The 17,675-nt window shown below is 58.6% G+C and overlaps 1 protein-coding gene and 1 long non-coding RNA gene across 2 annotated transcripts in view; one reads left to right on the forward strand and one right to left on the reverse strand.

Moving 5' to 3' along the window:
• The window catches only part of CYP46A1 (cytochrome P450 family 46 subfamily A member 1), a 28,508-nt gene extending 21,275 nt beyond the window's left edge, over positions 1-7,233 (forward strand). Inside the window, exons 11-15 of the mRNA XM_072839904.1 lie at positions 1,436-1,520; positions 2,035-2,145; positions 5,448-5,536; positions 6,250-6,316; positions 6,474-7,233. Coding sequence (XP_072696005.1) covers positions 1,436-1,520; positions 2,035-2,145; positions 5,448-5,536; positions 6,250-6,316; positions 6,474-6,641 — 520 coding nt within the window. The 3' untranslated portion in view covers positions 6,642-7,233. The remainder of the gene's footprint in view (positions 1-1,435; positions 1,521-2,034; positions 2,146-5,447; positions 5,537-6,249; positions 6,317-6,473) is intronic.
• LOC140640464 (uncharacterized) lies at positions 3,562-5,802 on the reverse strand. The gene is made up of 3 exons (XR_012037184.1): positions 5,363-5,802; positions 4,538-4,688; positions 3,562-4,011 (listed from the first exon to the last, which is right to left on the reverse strand). It is a non-coding gene; the product is annotated as an uncharacterized lncRNA (long non-coding RNA).
• Positions 7,234-17,675: the final 10,442 nt, after the last annotated feature.

Here is a 17,675-nt window from a genome sequence, read left to right on the forward strand (position 1 = left end):
CAGATAGAGAGAGAGGCAGAGACACAGGCAGAGGGAGAAGCAGGCTCCATGCCGGGAGCCCCATGTGGGACTCGATCCTGGGACTCCAGGATCACGCCCTGGGCCGAAGGCAGGCACCAAACCGCTGAGCCACCCAGGGATCCTCACATCCACTGTTTTTGATGTTGCGGATACATATTCACACACACAAACACACAACACACATACATACATACATACACACAATTTCTCAGTTTAACCACTTTTAAGGGCCTAGCTCAGTGGCATTAAGCACATCCCCATTGCTGTGCAACCACCACCGTTTCCAGAACTTTCTCATCATTGCAACTGACAGTGTCCCCAATAAACACTAGCTTCCCATCCCCCTCAGCCCTGGCCCCCCATTACCCCCATTCTACTATTTCCTTGAGTTTTTAAAAAAGATTTTATTTATTTGTTCATGAGAGACACACAGAGGGAGGCAGAGACACAGGCAGAGGGAGAAGCAGGCTCCAGGCAAGGAGCCCGATGTGGGACTTGAACCCGGGACTCCAGGATCACACCCTGGGCCGAAAGCAGACGCTAAACCGCTGAGCCACCCAGGCGCCTCTGTTTCCATGAACTTAACTCCTCTGGACACATCACATAACTGGAATCACACGGTAGTTGACATATTTGTCTGCCTTATCCCAGCAAAATGTCTTCAAGGTCCACCCGTGGTTTAGCAGGTGTTAGAGCTTCCCTCCTTGTCTGAATAATATTCTATCATATGGACAGACCACATTTTGTTGATCCATTCGCCTGGTGATGGACACTCGGGTTGCTTCCGCCCTTCGGCTACTGTGAATAATGGTGTACAAGTATCTACGAGACCCTACGTTCAATCTGGGGGCACATACACCCAGAGTGGAATTTCTGGAGCCTGTGGCAATTCTACATTTCATTTTTTGAGGACCGGCCATACCATTTTTCCACCTACACCTGTACCTGTTACGTTCCCACCGACAGCGCACGAGGGTTCCGATTTCTCCACATGCTTGCTAACACTTGCTCCTTCTGCCCTCTGATCGCAGCCTTCCTCACGGGTGTGAAGTGGTCCAAATCCACTTTTAATACCGCATGTTCTCTAACAGCGCACATCTTGGGGCTTACTCAGCCGGCTTGCCTGCCCTGCTCATTCTGCCTCCGGCTGTTGGCTGCTGTGCACCAGGCTGACACAGGCCACGGTGCAAAGAGCTGGTTCCGTGGTGCGTTTTATTTCCTGCAGCATGTTCCAAGCAGCAAGCACAGAGGGGGACTATTGTAAGGCCCTGGAACTGCTTCCCAACTGCTCAGGCGTCTTGGTTTAGATGTGGGGGTGGTCAGGGGGAGCCCCAGGTGGCTCTCTCCACCTTCTTAACCTTAGTAGGGGGGAACCTCTGCTCGGGGACGAGCTTGTCTTTATCTGACCCAACAGGCTGCAGGCCGAGGTGGACGAGGTCATCGGTTCTAAGCGGCACCTTGACTGTGACGATCTGGGGAGGCTGCAGTACCTGTCCCAGGTGTGGGGGCAGGAGAGAAGGTTCTGGGTGCATGTGGGTGCTTGGGAGAGCAGCCCCTGACTGAAGAGGGCGGTTATGCTGTTTGCAGGTCCCAGGGAGGCCGGGTACTTCCAGGAGCCTCAAGCTCCCTGCCAGGGCCTAGACTCAGCTTGCCCTCTCTTCCCCTCCCCTCCCCTCCCCTCCCTTCCGCTCCCCAATGACCAAGCACAGCAGGAGGCCTGACTTGAGCTGGGGAAGGCTCCTCTGGGATGGTGGTGCCCTGATGCAGAGGGAGGCCTGGGTCCTGGTCCAGGCTCTGCCACGGTTGTTCTGCACAACCCCCTTCTCCTTTTGGGCCTCAGTTTCTCCATCCATGACAGGAGGGGTTGGACGAGAGAACGAGGCTAAATTTGCGGGGGCCCGGGACCCAGTCCTGGACAGCTGTGTGAGTGGGAGCAAAGATGGGCCTGGGGCACGCCCCTGGCACGGTCTGGGGGACCTCCTGACTCCCTATCTCTCCGCATGGCTTCCGTAGGTTCTCAAGGAGTCGCTGAGGCTGTACCCGCCGGCGTGGGGTACCTTCCGCCTGCTGGAGGAGGAGACCCTGATCGACGGGGTCAGAGTGCCCGGCAACACCCCGCTCCTGGTGTGTGGGGGCCCTCCCTCCCCGCCCGCCCCAGGGTGACCAAGCTCTGAGGTCGGGGACATCCACGGTCCCGTGGTCACCACTGGGGTTGCTCATTTGAGTTTCACCATGACCTTGTGAGGTCTTCCTTCCCTTCCACACTGTCCAGTGTCAGGTTACAGTGGATGATTCTGGAAGGGAGGCACCCTGCTTACATCTGAGGACACTGAGGCTCAGAGAGGTTAGGTCACTTTCCTGAGGTCACACAGCCGGCAAGGGGCAGATAGAAGATGTGCCCAGTTTCAGAGCTGACCCCAGGCTGTCCAATTCCTTCTCTCTCCTCCCACAGCCCCTTCTTCTCCCACTGAGAGTGACTTTCCCTCCTGTCCTTTCTTTGTTCCTTTCATTTTCTTTCTTTCTTTTTTTTTCATATTCTTTCTTTGTAGAGTGAGGGAAAGCAGAGAGGCGGGGAGGGGTAGAGGCAGAAAAGAATCTTAAGCAGGCTCCACGCTGAGCCTGACGAGGGGCTCGATCTCCTGTCTCTAAGATCACAACCTGAGCTGAAACCAAGAGTCCGAGGCTCAACGGAGACCAAGCACCCCAGGCCCCCCTACTTGTCCTTTCTTTGTTGGCACACCCATTCATTTATTCCCTCATCATGCACCACGACCTCCCGGATGCCCACCCCAAACTAGAAGTGTGTCGCCGTCCTGCTTCCCTCCAGAAGCAACCACCGTCCCGAACTGTGTGCTTGCCATCACCTCGCCTTTTCGTGTCTGAGTGTGTGGACGTACACACCCGCGTGGTGCTAGGTCCTAGGATTGCTATGTGCGTGCGGGCCCTCATTGCACTGCTGTGTCATGTTCTGCTCGTCGACCCCATCGTCGATTCTGGGTCGGCGGGCATCCGAGAGGTGCCCAGGTTCCTGCTGTCTCGTGGCCCGAGCAGACGGGGCAGGAGGGCTGGGGTGTGGGACGTCTGAGTGATCAACTTGGTAAACCAGCGCCAGAGTGTTTTCCAGAGCACCCGTGCCAACCCAGACGCCCACCAACGCTGTTCCTTATCCTTCCAACACCTGGTATGGCCCAGCTTCTTATTTTTTTGCCAAATAAGTGCCAGGAAGGTATCTCCTTGTGGTCTTGACTTGCCCCTTCCTGGTGACTGGTGAGGCTTGCAGCCCTGTGCCCCCTTTCCTCCTCTGGCCTGCCTCATCGCTATGCTGAGCTCTCTTTAGGAATTCATGGTAATCCTCTGTCAGGTATGTGCGCTGCGAATGTCGTCTCTAGATTTGTGGCTTCTCTTGTAAAGCGTTTTCAATGCTTTGAAGTTCTTAATTTTTTAGTGGTCTATTCTCTTGTTTTGTCTGAGGGAGCCCCCCACCTCCTCCCCATCCTGAGGTCAGCATAGTCACTTACATTGTCTTCCAACAGTTTCACATTTTTCTTAAGATTTTATTTGTTTATTCACGAGAGACACACAGAGAGAGGCAGAGACGCAGGCAGAGGGAGGAGAAGAGACTCGATCCCAGGACCCCCGGGTCGCAACCTGAGCCGAAGATAGACGCTCAACCACTGAGCCACCGAGGCGTCCCAATTTCACATTTTTCTTTTGCAAGTTAAGTTCCTATTACCCGGAGTGGATTTTGTGTACAGTATGAGGTAGGGATCTGGTTTTGTTTCCTGGGGGCTCCCAGAACAAAGCACCACAGACAGGGAGGTTTGGGTGAGGATGGTGGTGGTTAGCAGTGGAAATGCACTTTCTCCCAGTTCTGGAGGCTGGGGGTCCGAGATTGAGGTGTCGGCAGGGTTGGCTTCTCCCGAGGCCTCTCTCCTTGGCTTCCAGGTGGCCACCTTCCTGCCGTATCCTGCACTGCCTCTTCTTCTTCTTCTTTTTTTAAAAAGATTTTATTTATTTATTCATTAGAGACAGAGAAAGAGGCAGAGACAGAGGCAGAGGGAGAAGCAGGCCCCATGCAGGGAGCTTCCAGGGCCTCTTCTGTGTGTGTCTGTCCTAATCTCCTCTTATAAGGACACCAGCCAGACTGGAGGAGGGCCCGCCCTAATGACCTCATTGTATCTTGATTATCTCTTTAAGGAGACTATCTCCAAATACGATCACATTCTGAGGTCAGGACTTTAACATAAGAATTTTAGGGGGACACAGATCAGCCCATCGCAGCACCTGTTCTGTTTTTATTCACAAAGGAAGTGACATGCTTCTGGTCCTATTAGGCACCCGCAGCTGGGCTTCCCCAGGACTCTGTCACTCCTCCTCCAGCAGGTATCAAAGCTTCCTGATGTGTGGCTCTTTATTCTGTTTATCTGCTCCTTTTTTTTTTTTTTATTTTAAATTAACACCCCTGTCCAGGACCACCTGCCTGAGTGACCCAGGTGGTGCTTTAGAATGCCCTTACCTCTGGCTGGGCAGGTGTACAGGTGTGGGTGTGGGTCTTGAGTGGGCACAGCCCGGCTCCAATCCCGGCCCCGCTCTGGCAGGCCGGGTCATCTCTGGGCCTCAGTGCCCTCCTTGTAGGATGGGGATGATGACTCCTGAGTCACAGCTTACTGAGAAGAGTCAAAGAATAATGTCTGTCACGTGTCTGGCAAAAATCCCGAGCACACAGTAGGTGCTTTTGCTGATCTCAGACCCCTCTCTACTTTTTTAGAGGTGAGTTCCGGGCCCTCCCTTCACCCCGGCACAGAGAACCGGGGGCAGAGTGGGCTCAGGGAGCTCTTTAGTGCAGGAGTAAAGAGGCAGAGGTTGGCACCCAGAGCCCTCGTTATGGGGGGCATGTCCAGGGGCATGGAAGCCCAGTAGGGAGCGATGTGGCATGCACCAAAAGGCTAGTGGGGGCCTGGGACTCCTCTGCCTCCCCTTCCACCCCAAAGCAAGCCTTGTGCAGAATAACAGCTCTCAGGGATCCCCAGAAAGATGCTCTGGAAGCAGACCTGAGATTGAATCTCAGTTTGGCTAGTTATTTGCCGGGTGACTTCAGGCAAGTCGTGAACCTCTCTCTGAGCCTCAGTTTTCTCATCTGTAAAATAGGGATAGTTGTGCCCCCTCCACCTCCCCCCAGCCCCCCAGCACGGTGCCGAGCACGGGATGATGTAGCACGCCCAGCTGGTCCTTGGCACACTGGGCTGTCCCCTTCCTTCCTGTTAGGCACTCTCCAGGACCAGTGCAGTCCCACCCTGGCCCAGACAGGCGGGTGGAGTGTGTGTGGGGGGTGTGGGCCTACCTGGCTCCTGGTCACTGGGTGGGTCGGGGAGACGTGCAGGTGCTCGTCTTTGGAACCAGAGACAAGTGGATCCTGTGCCCTGCAGTTCAGCACCTACGTCATGGGGCGTATGGACACGTACTTTGAGGACCCACTGACTTTCAACCCCGATCGCTTCAGCCCCAAAGCGCCCAAGTAAGTCTCTCTTCAGGCTGTGCATGCGGGAGAAGGATGGACCAGTGACCACCGGTCAGAACTGCCTATGCCCTCTGAGCCCACAAAGCTTTCCAGATCACTGAGAGGGAGTTGTGAGCCCTACTCTGCCCCCTTGAGCGGAGAGGCAACCACAGCTCAGGGAAGTTGGGTAACGTGCCCAAGGGCACGCAGCCAGTAGCCACAGAGCTGGGGTTGAGGCCGGTTCAGACTGGTTCTAACAGCCAGGCTCATAACCAGTCCCTTGTGGTGGGAAGCCCCGTGACTCAGGCAACAGACCGCACCTCCCCTTGCCTTGATGGTCCTATCTGAGAAATGGGAACCCAAAGGCTCCCTCTCAAGCTTACTATGGGGGTGAGTGTCTTAAAGTCCAGTGGTGGGGGTGGCCAGGCTCCAGGGACAGACCACCTGCGTCCAGCCCAGGCTCTGCCCAGAACTGGACATGTGACCGGCCAAACACAGAAGTGACATTGGACCGTGAGATCCTGAGTTCCTCCTCCTGTGAACCAGAGATAATAACAGCTCCTTCTGGAAGGCTCCAGAGGAGGATAAAATGAGAAAATGCTGATGCAGAGCTTAAGGGAGACCAGCTGTTGATGTTTTCCGCGTGTGCAAAACCCAGCCCTGGCCCAAAGCCATTCCCCGGGGAGGGACGGGATTGTCACCGCCGCCTCCTGACACCTCTCTCCCTGCAGGCCGAGATTCACCTACTTCCCCTTCTCTCTGGGACCCCGCTCCTGCATCGGGCAGCAGTTTGCTCAGGTAGGAAGCCAGGGCGGGGTTCTCTGCCCACAGCTGTCCGGGGTGGCGTCTTGTCCTGGGCCAGGAGGCATTTCAGAGCCCTGGGACCCCCGGGGCTGCGGGGGGGGGGGGGGCGCCGGGCCCCGTGCCTCCCGCCCTGCCTCATTTCTGCACACAGATGGAGGTGAAGGTGGTCATGGCCAAGCTGCTGCAGAGGCTGGAGTTCCGGCTGGTGCCCGGGCAGCGCTACGGGCTGCAGGAGCAGGCCACGCTCAAGCCGCTGGACCCCGTGCTGTGCACTCTGCAGCCCCGGGGCTGGCAGCCCGCACCCCCGCCGCCCTGCTGAGGGGGCCTGGGGCGGATGGGACTCCTCGGGCAAGGGCTGCACCCACGCTCCTCTGCAATCCCACTGCCACCCACCCCGCTCCCCGCCCCCTTCCCCCGGGGGCACCCTCCACGCTGGCTCCCAGCGGGCCCCCTGCCAACCACCACCTGCTTCGCACCCCTCCTTCCCCGCCAGAGCTCCCTGTCTGCTGCTGACTCCACGCCCTTCCTGGACTGGCCCCTGCCTAACTCCTAGCCGCTGCCCAGATGTGCCGTCACCTACCCCGACCTCTCTGCATAGGCCACTCCCTCTGCCACACACACCCTAACTCTCGCTCACTTCCTAAAACCCTCTTCAGGTGTCACCTCCTCCAGGAAGCCCTCCCTGCCACCCCCGGCCGGGCCAGGGGCCCCTCCTCTGTGCTCCCTTGGTCACCTGTGCTACCTCTAACACCACACTGACCACACTGTATTGTGAGTGTCCTTTGATGTGACCGGCCACCCTGCCAGGCTGTGAGCGCCTCACGGGTGAGGTCTGTGTATGATTCGTCTCTGAGCGCCCCCACCCCGGGCCTGGCACAGAGTCGATGCTCAATAAATATGTGTTGACTGCATGAATGAATGGCCACACCGGGCCAGAGCGCTCTGGTCTCAGTTTGCTCATCCGTAAAATGAGAGTGATGTTGAAGCCGGTCTAAGGGCTAACGCAGGTCTGGAAGCTGCCCCTGCAGATGCCCAGTAATGCCAGCTTGGGAGAAGACGGCCCAGGCTACCGGGAGGGCCCTGTGTTAGTGGAATCCCATTCCCTGTGTTGTTAAGCAAGACCGTGTTCCCAGGTGTGGTGTGAGGTTGGGGTTATAGGCAGGGTTTTGAGAGCTTGATTTGATGAGGTCTGAAGCCCTGGGGCCTGTGTGGTCTAGCCTGTTCCCAACAAGGGTGCTGATGCCCCAGAGGAGCTCACAGAGGCTAGATCTAGCCCCCAGGACTCTCTTGGGGACAGCTTGGTGGACCTGAGCACCTGGCCTGGCCTCGCATCTGCTGGCATCCTCTGCCCCTTCTGGCACAATGCTTCCCCTCCTGACCCAGTCAGAGAAGGCCAGTGGGCCCACCCCTGGGAGGTGAGATTGGAACACTCCCAGTGGGTACAGTGGGTGGGGGAAGACGTCATTCTTTCCTCCCTGGAGCCTACAGGTGACCAAGGGGCAATAAATACCAGACTAGCCATGTCTTCTGGGCCCATCCAAGGAGTTTCTCCTTCAGCTCTTCGGAGCTTGGCTTCCTGCAGAGAAAACAAAATGCCCATGTCCACTGCCTGGGGTACGTGCCCTGGGAAGGTGCCCTCTCCTCACCGGGGTGCGGGCTGGCCCTTCCTTTACATCGACTCCTCCGTCCTTGTGTGGTCTTGAACTGAGGGATCTTCCTATTTAGCAGAAGGGGAAGCTGAGGCTCCTGGAGGACATGACATGCTCAGGACAGGTGGGTGTATTGTGCCAGGGTGGAGCGAGGTCCCCGGCCCAGGTGGGTCATGGGACTGGCACCGGTCGCCTGCCCTGGCCTCTGGGCAGAGGGCCCACCTCCAGGAGGATGCCTCTGTAGCTGACGACGCCCTGCAGGGAGAGCGCAGGCCCTCAGCCTTGCACTGCTCCCGGGCACCTGTCCCGCTGGGACCCCCAGGCCCCACCCCCTGAAACCTCTCTCTGAAGTTCACCAGCCTCCCTGTAGCTCTCCAACAGCCCCAGAGCAGCCCCTACCCCGCAAACTCCATGGCCCACACATACCCTAGGTACCCCTGCAAGCCCCCAACACCAGCCACCCCACACCAGCCCCCAGTCTCCACCAGCACTCCTGGCTCCATGCCCTGCTTCCTGCCATGGCTAGGCTTGGCCCCCCAGGATAGAACTTCCTTCCCTGTCCATCCCTTCCCAGGGCCACGGGCTGGGGCACTGGGTGGTTTAGTCAGTTGGGCGTCTGCCTTCAGCTCAGGTCATGATCTTGGGGTCCTGCTCGGTGGCGGGTCTGCTTCTCCCTCTGCCCCTACCCCCCATTTGTGCTCTCTCTCGCTTGCTCTCTCTCTCTTTCTCAAAATAAATAAGTAAAATCTCTCTAAAAATTTTTAAAAAATTAAAAGTCCACAGGCTACCAAGCCTCAACACACCAGGGACATGACCTCGCATTGCCTGGAGGGGTCTGGAGGGGTCACCTCCCCACTGGAAACTTCAGATTGCCTTTACCATCCTCTGACTTAGCAAATATCTATCCATTGCTGAGCCTGAGTCTTCACATCAATATTTCTTCAAATCCTCTTATGACCCATTTCACAGATGGGAAAGTCAAAGCCACAGCCCACAGCCAGGCCATAGTCGAGTCAGGACTCAAACCTGTAGCCCTTTGCACTCAGCGGCCGTCCTCCAGCTCAGCAAGCGCTGCCACTGAAGGCCTGCACTTGCCTCTGAGCACTCGAAACCCAGGGCAGGAGGCCGGAGGTGAGTGGGAAGAGCAGAGCCTGGCCCCCCAGTCCTGCTGTCGTCGTCTATGGGTCAGCGCACCCATCCTGACTTCCTGAGCCACTTTCTCTTCTGTAAAGAGGGCTTTCTATGAGCGAGCAGGTGGTTCCCAGGCCTGCCTGCACGGATGAGTCACTTGGGCCAGCTGGATTAATCTATGGGGTGGGACCCTGAAACTTTTCTAAGCCCCCCCGGGAGACTCCAACGTGCACAGAGATGGTGTCAACCCTTGGGATGTAGGCAGGATGGATGGGATTAAAACCAAGGCCCTGTAGCCAGGCTTCTAGGGGCACATCCTACATGCACTATCTGTTTTTACAGCTTGGGCCCCAGTTTCCCCATCTGAAAGGGAGGACAGATGATAGGACCCACATCCTGGGGTTGATGGGAGAATCAAGAGCGCTCTGCATAGATTGTACTTAGCACAGACTCGGTGGCAACAGTGTTGCACACCCACCAGCACTGTCCCTGGCGGGAGCATATTTTTTTTTCTCATTTAATTCTTTTTTAAAAAGTATATTTTGTTATTGGAGTTCGATTTGCCAACATATAGTATAACACCTGGTGCTCATCCCGTCAAGTGCCCCCCTCAATACCCGTCACCTAGTGACCCCGTCCCCCCACCAGCCTCCCCTTCCACTACCCCTTGTTCGTTTCTCAGAGTTAGGAGTCTCCCATGGTTTGTCACCCTCTCTGATTTTTCCCACTCATTTTCTCTCCTTTCTCCTATAATCCCTTTCACTATTTTTAAAACTCTCCGTATGAGTGAAACCATATGATTGTCCTTCTCCAATTGACTTACTTCACTCCGCATTCGGGAGCATCTTCCTCCCAATAGGATTAGGGTTCGGGTTAGGTTCGGGTTTGGGTTCCTCCCAACAGGATAAGGGAAAGGTTAGGGTATGGAATAGAGTTAGGGTATGAGTTAGGGTTAGGGTACAGTTTAGGGTATGGATATAGGATAGGGTTAGGGTGCCGGTTAGGGTTAGGGATAGGTTTAAGGTAGGATTAAGGAAAGGGTTAGGATTAGGGTTAAGGTTAAGGTAAGGAATGTGGTTAGGGTTTATTGAGAGGGTCCAGATAGGGACCAGGATAGTGTACACCTTAAGGTACGGGTTAGGATTAGGGTATGCCTTAGGTATGGTAGGGTTACAGTTAGGTTATGAGTACAGGATAGGTTAAGGGTACAGGCTAGGCTTGAGGAATGGGTATGAGTGAGGGTTCGGTATGGGTTAAAGTTATGGTTAGAGTTAGGGTAATGGTTTAGGGCTTAGGGTTCGAGTACCTGTCAGAGTTAGGGCTAGGGTTAGATTAGTGTAGGTGTTAGGATTAAAGGTCAAGGTTAGGGTTAGGGTTTAGGGATAGGTTTAGGGTACTAGGGTTAGGGTTAGGGTTTAGGGTTTGGGTTAGGGCTAGGGTACTAGGGTTAGGGCTAGGGTACTAGGGTTAGGGTTAGGGTACTAGGGTTCGGTTTAGGGATAGGGTTAGGGTACTAGGGTTAGGGTTAGGGTTTAGGGTTTGGGTTAGGGTTTAGGGTTCGAGTTTAGGGATAGGGTTAGGGTACTAGGGTTACGGTTTAGGGTTAGGGTACTAGGGTTCGGTTTGGGGACAGGGTTAGGGTTAGGGTTCGGGTTTAGGGTTTGGGTCAGGGTTTAGAGTTAGGGTTTAGGGATAGGGTTAGGGTACTAGGGTTAGGGTTAGGGTTAGGGTTTAAGGGTGGGGTAGGGTACTAGGTTTAGGGTTAGGGTTAGGGTTAGGGTTTAGGGTTAGGGTTTAGGGTTAGGGTTAGGGTTAGGGTTAGGGTTTAGGGTTAGGGTTTAGGGTTAGGGTTAGGGTTAGGGTTAGGGTTTAGGGGTAGGGTTAGTGTACTAGGTTTAGGGTTAGGGTTAGGGTACTAGGGTTCGCTTTACCCTCGGGAGGCCGGGCTGTGCAGTTCCCATAAGGCCCACACGGTGGCGCCCCGGCGCAGCGCTCGGGTCGCAGCGGCCGCACACCGGTGGGCGGTGCCTCCCCATCCATTGGGGCCCGGAGTCCGGGCGGGGGCGGGGCCAGCGGCGTCAGGCTCCGCCTCCCGGGGGCGTGGCCAGGCCGGGAGGGCGCAGACCCGGGCGGGCGGAGGCCGGGGCGTCGGAGCGTCCGCGGGCTTCCCGGGTGCGGGTGGGCAGGCGGGCGACGCCGTCCCATGTCACAGGTGGGGTCGGGGCGCGGCGGGGGCGGGGGGAGGCGGGCGTGCGGCGATCGCGCCCTCCCCCGGGAGCGGCGGGGGCGGGAAGGGGCAGAGCCACGGGCGGTGGGGGCGGTGGGGCGGTGGGGGGAGAGCGCAGGGTGCAGAGCGCAGGGTGCAGAGCGCAGGGTGCATAGCGCAGGGCGCCGGCTGCTTGCTCCAGCCTGGGAGGGCTGGGAGCCACCGGGCCCCTGGGGCGGAGCTGCTCTGACACTTCAGGTGCTCCTGGCTGATCCGAAGCCGCGTGCAGCGCCCTCTGCCCAGGGCCCTGGAGGCTGGCGATGAGGGGTTCTCTGGGGTGGCCAAGGTGGGGCTGGGGGCTGGCTCGAGAGCCTCGGCCCACCTGGGCTGGGGGATGAGAAGCTGGGCACCGCTGTGGGGCGGGGGAGGCGTTCTTCCTCTCTGCTCTGCACCTACGACAGGAGGCTGGCTCTGCAGTCACCCAGGGCCCCGCTGGGCCTCAGTGGCAGCCAACGGGAGTGGACAGAGGACCACAATTAGCTGCCCACCTGGGCAGCTTCTGGATGGAGCTCCACCGCTCCCGATTGTCTTGGCGGGTCAGGCATGGTGTCCTTTATACTGGTCCAGAGTTGGGTAGGTCCTGCCCGGGTGGACCCCACAAACAGTATGTGTGTGTGTTTCCTGGATGATCCGTGAGCGAGAGGATGGCCACCTGGAGGGGACCTCGGGGCAGGGGCAAGAGGGGGCGCAAGCCAGTGGCTCTTCCCACGTTTCATCCCCTCTGCAAGGATGTTTGCTTTCCTCTGGGGCAAGAATCCTGTGTCCTAAGCAGGCTTCCTGATGCGTGTGTGCCCCGAAGGACGTTCTTACCCCCCTGGGGTGGATGACTCCTAAATCCACATGTCTGCCCAGACCTCGCCCTGGGCTCCAGACAGCCTTGGGCATCTCTGCCTGGACATCTAAAAATAACCCTGGCTGTGGGGCGGGGGCAGACACTGGGGGGGGGGTATTTCTGGCACGGGAGGGAGACTTACTGCCAGGGGGCCATTTCTCTGACTCAGGGCTGGGGTGAGCACACATGGAGTCAAGGCCCTTCCTTGGCCTGGAGCTTTAGAAACATTTGTTTCTCCCAGAACACGGTGTCCCCTGCACTTCCTCCTCGCTTGAGGAAACCATGGTGGCCCTCCTGGTGTTGTCCTCCTCGTGGGCTGACCCTGGGCCAGGCAGGCAGAGTGGTCACCACCAGCAGGAGGCAGCCTTGGGCAAGTGTGCTGGTCCCTGGGGGACCCCATCCCCACCCCGTCCAGAGCGTCCTGCTCGGGCCTGGCTCATTGGCAGCACCCACCCACCCAAGCCTGCCCTGGAGGAGGCTCCATGGGCCTCAGACAGTGGGGCCAGACAGGGGTGTCGGGGGCACTGGGGCCTTCCATGCAGGATCCTGGCCTCCCAGGTGGGGTGTGGCATGGAAGGTCCCAGGATCAGTGCTGGGCAGGCAAAGGCAAACGACTGGACTCACCTCCCTGATCTCTCTCTTTGGGTCCAGCTCCTCTGCTGGTGTCGGCTTTTGGGGGAAGATGGGGATGATGACAGCAACCCCGGCAGGGCTCCTGTATTCCCAGCCCATGGGGAGAGCCCCTCTCTGAGCCCCTTGGGTGGCCCTGGGACCCTGGGTAAGGAGGAGCCCAAGACGTCATGATGCTGATGATGCATCCAGCTCACCACTGAGCGTCCAGCCCTGAGCCCACTGTAGGGTAACCCCAACCCCTCCTGGAGGGGTCTCAGAGCCCCAGAGCCTGAGGAGGAGGCTGGAGCATCCCTACCAGCTCTGTGTCCCCTGAGCCCCCCCTTACCGCCCCCCCCCAAATGACGGCATCTCCTTGGCTCCCACCCAGAGGCAAGTGTGTTGCAAGAAGGACCCAAGAGCTGCCCACGGCCTCAAACCCCAGGGACACCCAGTGCAGCTGGATGGGCCTCTGAGCTTCTCTCCTGGCTGGGAGCATGGAGGCTGGGAGGTTCACCCAAGGCCACCCAGGCAGCCATCAGCTTCGAGCTGGGCTGGACAGGGGCCCTGGGTGTGGGAAAGCAGCTCCCAGAGCTGCCCTGCACATGTGTGTGCCCATTTGTGTCTCCGTGTAGCTCTGTTTCTGGGGCTTCCCTGTCACTGCGTGTTGGCCTCTGTGTGGGTCTCAGCAGCCGTGCCGGCGCGTCTCAGGCCGCATGTATTGGGGCGTGTCCACCGTGACCTGGGGTGTAAAGAGGCGTCTGTTTGACCTAAGGTAGTGGACGGACCCAGGAAGTGTCCCAAGGCCCAGTGGCACCAGGCCCTGCAGCCCCGTGGGCACCACTCACCCTCCTGCGTCCAGCAGTGGAGGGAGCCTGCCCAGGATAACACGCCCAGGAGGACATACCCTGTCCTTCCTCTTGTGGCCACTGAGGACCCAGGAGAGGCTCCTTGTCCAAAGCTTTCCTGCCTCTATTATGAGGGATGCCTAAGGCCCAGGAAGATGGGGTCTCCAGCAGGGAGGAGTTACAGGGGCCCCTGAGACCTAGCTGGTGTCCCTGTGAATCTGGGGTGAACAGGTGCCAGCGGGTGGGAAACGGGCCTCCTTCCTGACCCCAGCATGCTGGAGCACCCCCCCCACCTTTGATCAGGCCAGCCCTGACCCTCCTTTCCTCGGGGACTCTCCTTCCAGCGGCAGAACCAGCTGGCTGCACAGTATGAGGGCAGATGGGGGTGGGGTGGGTGATGCCCTCCCTTGAGACCTTGACGTGAGGCAGGCCCTGGACGGTGCCCTGCTCAGAGCTGGCCCACTGACGCCCAATAAATGTGCACCCCTCTTGCCCTGTTCCCCTTTGAGCAAATTGCACTCCTGCAGTCTGTGGAGGCCACCCATGCAGTCCCTCTCACTGGATCTCCGGCCACCGTCCCTTCCCACGGCGCCCCGAGCACTTTGCCTGGGCTGCTGGCTCACCTTCCAGGCCTCTGCCTGCTGGACACTGCTCGAGAGCTGCCCCCCGAGCACCACACTCGCCCTGACTGCTCGGCCCTGTCCCCACGAGCCAGTGCCCATCTCTCACAGGCCCTGGCAGCAGCTGGCCACCAGGGTCCCCACAAAGTAGTTGAAAATCATGGCAGACACTTGTCGTGAGCCCCCAGGGGCCAGCCAGCACCATGCCAGGCCTCGGGTGCCCAGGACAGGGACACACAGCTGGCTGGAAGGTCGGAGATCCAGGGTGAGCTCGCAGGAGCCAGAGGGCACACGTGCATGAGTCCACACATGCCCGCAGGTCTGCTCACCCATGAATGTACACACTCACCCACCCTCCCCTGCACGCACAGACATGCTCCTATGCACACGCACACACACGTGTGCACACCCACACATGTGCTGTGCTCTCACACGTTCCAACAGGCACACACTGCCCCCCCACAGGGACCCACCCCTGCGCACGCCTGTGTGCACCCACCCGCATCGTCGCACATGTGTTCACCAGCACACGCACGCAGCAGCCCATAGCTGCTGCAGTGACCTCAGGAGTGGAGCGATCACGTTGTTTTTTCCCCAACACATGTTTCCACAATAAAAAAAAAAAAAAAGAAAGAAAGAAAACAAAACAGGAAAGTCCTCGGGGCCAGAGACAGGAAGGGGAAGTGGCCTGCGCACAGGGAACCGGCTCTAGTGGGTGGACCCTGGGCGGCCTGTTCGGGTGGGACCCGGGGGCGGACACGCCGACAGCCACAGGGTGGGGAGGCGGAGGGCCCATCCCGGGCATCTGCGCCCTGGGGCTCATCCTACCGCGGCCTCCCACCTTCAGTTGAGAAACTGAGGCTGGGGTGGGCTCGTCCCGGTCGCCAAGCAGGGCTGGCAGAGTGGCCATCTGACACCGGCAGGCCACCTGACACTGCTCCTCCTGGCCCTGGCCTGGCAGTGGCTGAGGTGAGGGGCTTGGTGCAGCACCCCGTGGGGCCAGCCCCGGGCACAGCCGTGCCAGCCTGGGCCGGGCTACTGGCAGTCTCAGGGGCTGCCCCGGGGTGCGTTCCACGCGTGCTTCCCTGTGGACCCAGCTCCTGGCAGGGAGCCCAGAGCAGGTGCTGCAGGAGACGACACCCGAGCGTGGTCCCCTGGGCCTGGGCACACCTCCCCGGGGCCAAGGACGAAGGAGGTGCTCCATGTGGAGACAGGCACGGGCAGGGGTCATGACCTGCACGAGGCCACACAGTCTGACCCTACCCATGCCTCACTGCGGCTGCAGGGGGGAGCCGAGCACTACGTGGAGGGCTTCGCAGGTGGGCCTCGGTGTCCCCTTCTGCTGCTTTATCTCACTTAGTCCTCAAAACCCAGCAGGGGAGACTCCTCCCACCATGCAGGTGAGGAGGTCCTCGGGAGCTCTACCTCTCCCTGCTGACTTGCCTCTGCTTCTCACCTGGAATCTAGGCCGTGGAAAGGGAGGAGGGGAGGCCTGGAGGGGGGTGGGCTGTGGGGTTCCAGAAATGCTTCCAGTCTTTCTTTGTCTTTTTTTTTTTCTTTTCTCACTTAAAAATCCCAGGAGGGCCCCAGGATGACCAACAGTCCTGGTTTGCCTATGATTGAAGGTTGCCAGGATGCAGGCAGGACTTTTGGGGCTGAAACAGGGAAAGGCCCAGGGAAACCCGGACAAGCTGGTCGCTCTAGAGGGGCCCCAAAGCCACTAAACCAACCCCCCACCTGATGCTCGAACTCCCTCCACTGGGTCCTCATCCAGTGGCTGTCCAGGCCTGCTTAGATACCTCCAGCGATAGTGAGCTCACTACCATACAGCAGGAGCCACCCAAGAGGTGGACAAAACCAGGGCACCAACCACAGTGAGGTCAGCTCGTGGAGCAGAACGCAGGGGCCCCGGTCCATCTTCAGGGACAGACAAGGCTTCATGGAGGAGGAGGGGCGCAGGGAATTCCTGACCAAAGGAACAGCACGGGCAAAGGCCAGGAGGCCAGGAGGCCTGGAACCACCTTATAGGGATTGAACTCCTTTGCTGTTACCTCTGACGGCTGGTCTCTGACGGCTGTTGTGGCTGCAGCTCTCCCCCACCCCGTCTCCAGAAGGCAGTTCCTTTGAAACATGGTAGCCTGGGCCCTCCTGTCTTCACACCCCCAAGGTCTCTGAGCTGGAAAGGCCTCAGTGCCTTTGAAGAGCGGCTGGATGCCTCTGATACTGTTCCACACCCCTCACATTTTCCTGAGGCTTGTGGACCCTCGAGCACCAGCATCTGCCCCCTCTTCCAAGAAGCCTCCCCTGACTTCCATAGCCCTTTCACAAATATCAGCCTCCTCTCCTTGGGATGATCGTGACCTCCTGCCCCTGCCGGGGATGCCTGCCAGTCTCCAATCAAGCTTTCCTGGTTCTTATCTATGCACCTGCTGGTCTCTTTTCCTGGAATGCCCTCTCTCCCCCTGAAAAAACTTTCAGATTCCTCACAGACATAACTCAAATGCCAGCTCTTCCAGGAAGCCCTCCAGTATTGGGGGATTCGGGTTGATGACCAGCTTCTCTCCTCTTTAAACCACTTCACTCCTTCTGCACCCTGCATGCAGACCCGGGTAGACCTCGAGTCCCGGAGTGGGGGGCCCAGTGACACCCAGTCCAGAGCTGACGCCCCTGGGAACGGAGCCCAGAGCCCTCTACTTGCCTCATTGCCCTAGTCTCTGGCCCAGGCCCTTGTGGGGACCCAGGAACAGGACTGGGTTACCTCTTAGGCAAGCACGCAGCAAGCGCATACTAAGTGCTTGCTGAGATGTGTCCTCCCAACCAATATTTCCTGAGTGCCCACTCTGTGCCCGACATGGGTCACACAGCTCCCCCAGGGAGTTCACCTCTGTCCCCGCACAGCACCCCCAACACACGTGGAGCGGTCGGCACCCAGGAGGTGCCCCGAAGTGGCTGCTCACGGTCTGCCAAACAAAAGCAAGGGCCACGCCTTCCTGTAGCCTTGGAGACAGACAGTCGGGCTCCAGAGTCTGGCTCTGGTCACACCCCTAACTGGCCGGGTGGCCTTGGGTGGGTCGCGGCTGGTCATGGAGAGCTGAGTGGGTGGACCAGCGTGGCAGCACCAGGCACGGACTCAGCGGGTGGCATCGCTCCGTCTTCTTCTCTAACGTCCAGAAAAGCCCCTGGTTGGCTGAGTGGAAGCATTCCCAGGGCGAGAGGCTCGGGCATTCTGGGGTCTCCAGGGCTGGGGCTGGGGGCCGGGGACTGACCAAGCACCCTGGGGTGCAGCAGTTACTCAGGCAACATTCCGAGGCTGCCCGGGAGAGGCCCAGGGCAGGGGAGGGCAGTGCCCAGATTTATCCACCAATCCGGCGGGCTCCTGGCTCTGGAGCACGTTCTTA

This window comes from Canis lupus, chromosome 9 (assembly GCF_048164855.1).
Source record: "Canis lupus baileyi chromosome 9, mCanLup2.hap1, whole genome shotgun sequence".
NCBI classification, from domain to species: domain Eukaryota; kingdom Metazoa; phylum Chordata; class Mammalia; order Carnivora; family Canidae; genus Canis; species Canis lupus.